General features: G+C 47.2%; 1 protein-coding gene across 1 annotated transcript in view; it reads right to left on the bottom strand.

Moving 5' to 3' along the window:
• The window catches only part of LOC104270805 (solute carrier organic anion transporter family member 2A1-like), a 29,359-nt gene extending 29,241 nt beyond the window's left edge, over positions 1-118 (bottom strand). Inside the window, 1 exon segment of the mRNA XM_009865276.1 lies at positions 29-118. Within this exon segment, the coding sequence (XP_009863578.1) occupies positions 29-118 (90 nt within the window).
• Positions 119-8,992: the final 8,874 nt, after the last annotated feature.

The following is an 8,992-nucleotide window of genomic DNA, read 5'->3' as shown; positions in this document are numbered from 1 at the left end:
CGCACCCCTGCCAGTTATTGCTCCTTACCTTGATGTTGCAGAAGATACTCTGGGAGCAGGTGCCGGACCTTTTGGGGACATTGACTGGGGATTTGCCAGCTTCGGGGTGGACTCCCATCATGGGGGCTTCCCAGGGAGCCCCGAATAGCTGGGCTGCACACAGGTTCCCGTCCCTCTCCGGCCTGTCCTGCTGCTGGCAGCCTGCACAGTCCACACCAAAAAACGTCCCAGCCCGCGAGTGAGGCAGGCAGCGTGAGCGCAAAGTTTTTATAAGTCTGCTCTCGGGAGTGATGATGAAACCCTTTCTCCTCCCTCTTTTGCTTTGTGTGCCGAGGGAACTTTAAAGTCACAGGAAGCTAACGCCAGCACGTAGGAAGCAGGTGAGAGCGAGGGCTCCCGGAGCCCTGGCCAGTTTGGGGATGGGAGCCATGGTAGCACAAGGATGCTTGCCCACCCGTGGGGGACACCCAGTGCCCCAACTGGCCGCTCGCCCCTGCAGCATCTCCCCTCTGCTGTGCTCACGTCAGAGGCTGCAGGGCACGGGTGGACAAAGCACCAGCATCAGCAGCGAAGCTTTCCTGCAGGGAAAGCAACAGGGGTTTTAATTCAAGGAATTATTTCAATTAATTCAAGGAGAGGAAGGGGAGGCACCTTTCAGCAAACTGAAATTTGGCTCTCAGGTTGTGGGAGGGGGGAAATTGGGTGGATAAAGAAATCCCTCCCTGGGTTAAGGGGTTATGGAGAAAAAAAACACAAACTTTTCCTGCTTTTCTCTTTTGGAAAAAAATTCATTTGTGAAGCTCCTGAGCACTGTTTTTTTACCAATACCTCTCCAGGGCTTTGTTTATGCAAAGCATTGATTTATTTTGCAAGCTTCTCACAGGGAGGAAAAGTGTCAGAGGATTGATTCCAGCTGAAGGGAAGCCAGCTTCAAGTATTTTGTCAAAATCATTGCTTTTTCATACAAAAAGCACAGGGGGAGAGAGGTGGGGGGCACCCCATGAGAAACAGTGGAGTCGACTTTGGGGTGCCCTGAAACCAGATCCCAGATCCTTGCGTGGTTTCTCCCTGGTATGATGCCAAGGAGCCAAGCCCCACTTAGTGGGCACCCACCAACACCCACACCTTGCCCAGGCACCCACAATGGCCACTCACCACGAGAGGGTGCATTGCACCCGTGGGAGAGGCTCCCTGGGTGCTCCCTTCCTCCTGCCTCGCCCAAGCTGTTCTGCAAGAGGGCTCCCCGGTCAAGATCTTTGGGACCCAGCACCAGTCTGACCAGGCATGGGGCTTGAAAGTAGTATGAAAATTAGCATTACTAACAGGAAAAAAGCTAATTTTGGCTTGCAGCTTCCCAATATCCTAGCCCCATCCTAGAAACACCGCTTGTAGGGACAGGTGGGTATGACTGGTCTGTGGATGGCAAAAAAAAGCATCCCATTTTCCCATGTCTCTTTTTCCACTCCCATCCCCAAATTAGCCAGATCTAGCATCAGGATGCAATGTGAAAAGACCCTTGTCCCCCATCAGAGTTAGCTGAGTCCTTTTATCCATCACTCAATGGCAAGTGACAGAGGGCTTCAGCCTCACCAACAGAAAAGCTCAGGCAAACCAATATCTCATTTCTCACCCTCCCTGTGAGCCCAATCTGCTGCTGCGCTCATTTTTAAGGCAATGCCTGACCCGTTTGCTAACAACCCTGTCTTTTCAGTTTATTCTGCAGAGACCTGTGACGCTCACTTTGTTATAACAACCACCTCCACGCAGCAGCTGTTTTGGCCACTAACTTCAGCTTTTCTGTACAAATTTGTCTCTGTACCGCAAACTACACTGGGGAAGAGGCACAATGCCTGGCAGCAGGCAGGATGGGCAGTGGGCAGGAGCGCCCCTGCCCCAATGCTGCATCCCATGGATGGGGTTGGAAACCCCGTGCTGGTGGGTTTAATAACGCCTACAAGGGGAAGAAAAAGGCTGTAGTGAGTCAAAAGGGAAACAGGGCTTTCTGCATGCAGCTTCTGGTAAACACCCCAGTGGGCTAGACATCACAGCCCCGTGGGGATGCATGTCCTTGGTAGGAATAACCACATGTCTCAGCTGGCAAAGGAAGGGACAGAGGCTGGAGCAGCCTCTGAAGTGCTCTGAATCAAAGGACCTGGTTCCCCAGGTAACACTGTGCTCCCCAGGTCTGGCCACCCCCTAAAATGTCCCTGCCAGATCTCAGACATCGAAGTATGCACCAGTGGGGCTGATTTGCTGGAAGGCAGGAAGAAATCACGTTGGTAACATTGCTGCTATATTTCTCAACCTGCAGCTCTTTCAATAGGTAAGGAAAAAAACCCACTTGCTTCACACCCAGCCATGAGCCACTTACAGCTCTGCAGCCGTCCCTGCAAGGCTGCACACCTTGCTTACCCATGCCATGCATGATCGACTCTCCCATGAATGAGCTTCCAGTGAACGTTCTTCCCAAGCAAGGAGCATTGCTGAAGTCTTGGCAGCTTATCTAGCTGTAGTAAATAATTCAACAAAAGCTGACAAATCTGAATTTAAAAGGCCAGTCGCAGTGGCTTCAGTTATTAAAAGCAGGCACAATCTGAGGACGCATCCAGTACTTGGTGAGCTGCAGCAGCTCCATGAGGTGCCCCGTGGCCAGCACAGGTGTTTTGTCTTGCAGCAGAAGCAAACGGCTGTCCTGAGCAGACTCTGTTCACCTAGATGAGACCATCAAAGCACAGCAGCCCTTGGACACAAATTCAGCTCTAGCTTTCTTACACCAGCATTGCTTTTAAATTACAGACCTTGGACAACAGATTGTGCAAGACAAGTAATGAAATGAGACGCGCGCAAGAAAATATGGGACTCTTGCCTCTTTTTGAGGATTCTCCGTTGCATTTTCATTCTAGCAGGGCTACAGCCTTGGCAAGGACTGGATCAGCCTGTAGATGAGTGCACAGGAGGAAAGTGATTTACAGCAGTGCTGACAAGGGGAGGAGAGTTTAGTTTCAAATTCTTCTCATCATGCTTTGTTAGCACGACACAGTTGATGTTAAGGTCCTGGCAGGAAACATCACACATCAACAGGATTTGGTTCATTTTACACGGCTCCTGGGGCTGCATTTCTTTCTCTGCCTTTGAAATGAGTTCCTCCTACATCAGTCATGCTCCCCTAGCCAAGACATCAGCTGGAAGGAGAAGACTTCACTGCTGCTAATGAGTGGGAACCAGCTACTTCAACCAGCGAAGCTGAATCAGGCCTGCAGCTCTCCATGTACACCACCAGTTCATCCTCTACGCCACCATATTCCCTCATCCAAAGCAAGTCATCAACTGAAACCTGCCCAACAGGCATGTTTCCCATGGGCAAACTAAACTTCCACCAGTGTAGCTACGGAGGAACTGTGGCAGGTCCCTCTCTGCTACCCAGGGATGCTCACCTTGTTTGTAGAACACGAGAACCCTCAAAAGCCACTTTTCTTCTGCTAGGGAGGAGACTGAGACAAACCCTTTCAACATGACTACTGCTCTTCCCCCACATAATCTTCCCTACTTCTTTCTACCAAGCATGGGCTGATGCTTTCATGGAGTGAGGACTAGACTAGCTCTGCTTTCTCTGGTTCCAATCTGGCAAGGACTGAAGCATCTCAGTTTTCCTCCACAGTAACCCAAATCTATTCTTCCTGCTGGGTTTTAAAAGGCAATGTCTACACACCAACACTGAATCATAGAGTTTCTTGAGTTGGAAGTGATCCATAAGGATCAAATCCAACTGGGACTCAACTGGGAAGATCTTCCTGGCCCCTGGGAAGACTTGTAGCGCAAGGGACACTGCATCCCCATGTGGAAGACGATTTCCCATTGTGATATGCATGCACAGTAGGACAGTCCCTGCTACGTTTGAAGGTGGACCAGCAGATCCTCCTTAAAGGAAGGCGTTTCATTCCCAGCAGCCTCACTATCAGTGACTTAGGACTGAGACCCTGACTTTACAGTCAAGATTTCATTTTATACAGACTTACTTGAAGCACCATGGTCTGGAACCAGACAGCCATAGTCCCAAGGGAAAAATGGGCCAAGGAACTCATTTTCATATCTTGGGGCTGGTAAAATGTGATCTGTGTGGTCAGACATCCCAAGGAATCTGGTGTCTGAAAGGTCAGAAGTTTTTTCCCCAGATTCAAAGGTGTGGATCCAGAAGACTTAGCTGCCTTCCAAGCTCTTTGGTGGCTTCGTGTGATCCAGTAATAACAGGGAAGTTCATAATAAACCTGTATGCATCACTCAGCCTCAGAAATACTCTGGTTTTGGATAAATCTAGAAGCTGGAGAGTGGCTGGACCCCAGAACACCCTGGGTCAGCAGATGAAGGGCACAAGATGTGATCCGAGAGAACTTCTGGTCTTTTCAAACAGCAATGATGAAGTCGTCAGCTGCAGGAGGAAATGTGAGGATGGACAGACACTCAGAGAGACACATCATGTTGATAAAACCTGGGGAGGCTCTAAAGAGAGAGGAAGGAACAAAGGCAGGATCAGGGCCCTACATACACCTCATAAGCTGAGCAGCCCTAGAGGTTATCACCCAAGATTCGCTGGGTCTTCTGCTTTGTGAGTGGTGCTGTTGCAAGAAGAATTAGGAAAAGAGTGAGAGGAGATCCCCGTATTTACTCAAGAGCCTTACACAGCTTAAAAATAAACTTCCTGGAGCAATGTGAACCCCAGTTTACTTGCTGCACACCAGGAGAGCACAAGCCTCTGCAGAAACAAACACAAAGCCCCTGAGGCTCCTGGAGGGTTTCAGACTTGCAAGTACAAACATTGCTCTGGGAATGTGGATTAAAAACAAGCCCCTCTGCGTTACCACAGCCAGTTCCTGCCATTGCAGACCAGCACGCCAAACCCACCTCCTGGAAACTCCATTTGTACTCCAGGGCTGGTGGTGTGGCACAGTGGGGAACAAGGACTGAAGGGGATGGGGCAGGCAGTGTGCACCAGTGGTTCCTGCCAAAGTCTGTGGTTGCACTGGAAATTACAGACCATAACAGGCTGAGTTTAATTTACTAGCAATGTATATTTGATCTGGAGCAGAAATACTGGTCAGAGGAAGGTACACAGCCATACCTGAAGAACAAGCTTGGCTGGCTCACAGCCCAACCTGCTCCTGGGGATGGAGAGTGAGGGGAAGGTGGTTTGCTGGCACCTGAGGAGGTGGTCCCGCCCTTGGAGAGGGAGTACTATGGTCCCAACAGTGGAGGGGCATGTACAGAGGAGTTTTCAGGACTAGCAACAGCCAGGGCCTAGAGTGGGACATGCTCACTCTTCTGCTGTGGCCACCACCAGTCCTGCAGAGAGACCAGCTACACCCAGAGATTAGGAGCAATGTCAAGGTGGGATAGGAGAACAGGTAATTTATACTGAAGATAATGGCAGAGGTGCATGTCAGCATTAAACCATCCCTCCCATGACTGGCTGCCCACAACCAGCTAACCTGAAGCAGAGGATATTGTCTGTACTGGTGACTAATCCATGTGTTAAGTAACTCTGTTGTGCTCTCCATCCCACATGCAAACCCAAACAATCAAACCTCTTGCAGGGCAATGGCAAGACAAAGGTGTGCTCGGGAGGAGCAAATGGACAGGCCTCAAACCATGAGGGTGACTGAGAAGCCTGGAAACTGTGAGGCTGTAGGTTTGGCAGACTGAGACCTTAAGAAAAGCAGAGAGGAAAACAGAAAGTTCCTCGAATTTTAAGAGGGCTATAAGCGAGCAGGTGAGTGGAGGAAATTCTTTTAAACGAGTACTGGTGGTGCGTTTTGTCGCACCTCTTAAACAGCCACTTTCTTTTCCTCTGCCTTTTCTGTTTTAAGCAAGATTTACTTATAATTAGGTGTCGCGAGTCCCACCATGAATCTCTCCTGCAATACACCAAAAGCTCTTCAGTTCAACCAGAGATGTGCTAATGTATGGATTATTTTAGTGGGTCTCTGCTGAATCATCCAGCTCTCCTTTCTCCGTAACAGCTTTCAGAGATGCCAGCCCCCAGGTGTCACGTTTGGGGTCTTTTGCTCAGCATGTCCCAGAGAAGGAACCCTAATGGTTGTTAAAAGGAGGAGACGGGAGATTGAAATTAAGATTATTTATTCCACACCCTCCCCAGCTAGTCATTTGCATGACATTTGCATGCACAATAAACGCTGCCCCATCGTAAACAAAAACAATTGCAGGGATGGAAGATGATGTGCGTCACTCAGCGCAATGCGAGACCTGTGAATACCAGGGGTCAGCACCCGGCAGGGCTGCGCCAGCACAGACTCCGCAACCCTCACACCTTGCACTCACCACTGTACAGCCCTCCTAGTGTTGTCCGAGTACAGTATTCAAAATAACCTGATGTCTGTAGACAGGCCAGAGCCTTCGCCTTCACTGTAGGATGTATTCTGCAAACCCAGAACAAAGAGACAGTCCTTTTCTCGAAGGATTTGCAATCTAAAGCATCAGTATCCTGTAGTAAAAGCAATTAAATGAGGCAGACAAGGATCTGACTGTGTCACTCAAGGCAGGCTTGCATTTCCTTGAAATTGCTTCAAGTGATCATGATGAGATGGTCTAATTTAACTCTGCCCACTGCCAATAAACTTTACAGTCAGTAAATATTTCAGGAACAGTGCCCCTAAGCAAGGCTTCTGCAGCCTATAAAGATAGAGAGTGAAATATTTTTTGTAAAATTCCTTAACCCCAATTCCTCCATGTATCTACATATGCAGGAGAGACAGATTTTTTCCAGGCTCTCCTGTGCCTTGAAATCAGCTGCAGGGCAAATCTATTATTTCACACCAAAAAGACTGCATTCAGCAGCACCAGAACCTGCTGTTGCACATGAGTATGTTGTTAAATCCCCCTCCTTGAAGAATTTATGCTTGTCAGATATACTGATCTTTTACCTTGGGAATTATTTTATTTAGCTGTTCTGCCCCCTCTAGAAGAACTCAGAGTGCTCTGGAAGCCACCATTTGAATGGAAATTTAAAAATACTAATAAATTAAATACATAAAATCTTTAGTGAATATTACACCATTACACAAAAGGAGCTAGTCCAAACGTTGTGCAGCAACCATAGCTATGATTTGATCCCTCTTTAAATTGTGTTAAAGAGAGATAAATCACAAAGTTTGGATACTTGTCCACCTCCTCCTGGAAAAAAAAAAAGTTAAATTCAATAAAAAGAGGATAAAAGAAAGTGAATTCATCACATCTCTTTCCTAATATCTGGCCACAAGACTGTACTCATACCACTGCAAGACCTGAAGCTATGAGAGCTGTTAAATATGGAATGAGAGTTATGTGTTTGCAAGGAAAATGGTTCAGTCTCCACTAACAGGCAAAACATTTTTGTTATACTATGTATTGACTTATTCAATGATGATGGCAATGAGAGTGCCAACAAAGTTGCATAATCATCTAATTTTAATTTCTTTTCCCAACTAAGAAGTTTGATAAAAAACTTGTTTGGTTTGAAATTTCCCAGATTTCCCTGATAGTGTGAAAGTGTGTGTGTGTGTGGTTTGGCTGTCGCTGTGAAAGGCTCAACCCACTAAATAAAACAGCTCAAATTTCAATAAGCAGAAAACCAAACCCAAACCAATAAAACCCGTTCTCTTCATGTTGGACACGAGGCAGAGGTGGTTGTGAGTACGATGCTCAGATTTGGCAGCCACAAAACCCTGATGACACATGTTTTGCAGAGTTCTACTGGAAATTGATTTTGACAGACCCATTTTTGAATGCCCAAAGCAGTTCAGATCTCTTCATCCCTCTCCTCCTCCACAGAATCTTTCCTGGGAGAGACTGCCGCCACATGCTCTTTACGTCCCCATGCAAAACACCCCTGCAGGGTGCCTCTTCCCATGGGGCTCTAGCATTTATATTTAGCAGCTAGAAGCCCAGAATTAAGGTGAAGGCTTGGCCATGCCTTGCTGCTGGCAGCTCTAGCTCCATATCAGGCTGCAGCCTGAGAAGAGGACTTGGGTGTCACCCAGGGCAGGATGTAAAGCTGCAATGCCCACGGTACAAAAAGTGCTGGAAGTTTTCTGTTTGGAGAAGCTGGAATAAAAGCAGCAAGAATGTTTTTGATCCCAAAAGATCCTCTTCTAACTCTGAATGTGTAGTAAGGAAGGGCTTATTTTGAGCTTGTATCAGCATTAGCAATTTCAAGTCAAAATGTATTTGTTTTCCTTGGAACAGGCAAGTCAAACTGGAACAATGGCTGGAACTGACAGTTTGCAAGAAAAGATTTTGTTTCATCTTGAAAGGCTGAAACACCTTGAAATATTTTCCAATGGAAATGACATTTTGTTTCTACTGATGCACATGGGAATCACCCCATCACAGTTTCCACCTTCCTCCAGCCGCTCCCACTTTAGCAGGAGGAACCAAGGGAGATGTTCACACACACATGACATGGACCAAGAGTGATAGAGAGCCATCCAACCATCATGTCCAGGGTGATGGAGAGCAATCCAAGTAGTCACCATGGGCATAGCTCATGAAAACACTCATTTTAATGGGGAAAATGGAGGGGCAAGACATAACGGTGAGATCTGTTTTGGTCTGCATGAGCAAATTATGAAAGGAGACATAAGACCTCGAGGGAAGGCAAATGAATAATCTAAATGGGTTATGAGCAAGAAAAAAGAAGGGTACCAAAATGTAACAAGACCTCTCAATTCATAAACCAGGTAAACAGCAGACCTGGGAATAGTTTTTAACGCTCTTGATTTCTACCTGTCAAGAGGACAGGGCCTCTTTGCATCTCTTCTCCATGGGCTGTTGGAGGATATAAGCATGGGAGCAAGTCCCTCTGAGAGCACTGGTGTAAAGTTGCTAAAGGTGAAGAGATCATGTTTTAATTTTTGTGCAGGTATCAGAGGAGCACTGGAAAGAACAGAAGTCAAAAATCCTGTCAGTTTTCCATAAAGAAATGGAGATAAAAAAGTAAAAG

The sequence above is a fragment of the Apaloderma vittatum genome, unplaced genomic scaffold, assembly GCF_000703405.1.
Source record: "Apaloderma vittatum isolate BGI_N311 unplaced genomic scaffold, ASM70340v1 scaffold4382, whole genome shotgun sequence".
In the NCBI taxonomy this organism is placed as follows: Eukaryota; Metazoa; Chordata; class Aves; order Trogoniformes; family Trogonidae; genus Apaloderma; species Apaloderma vittatum.
Note: the sequence above shows the minus strand (reverse complement) of the source record. Positions and strands in the feature narration are given on the sequence as shown.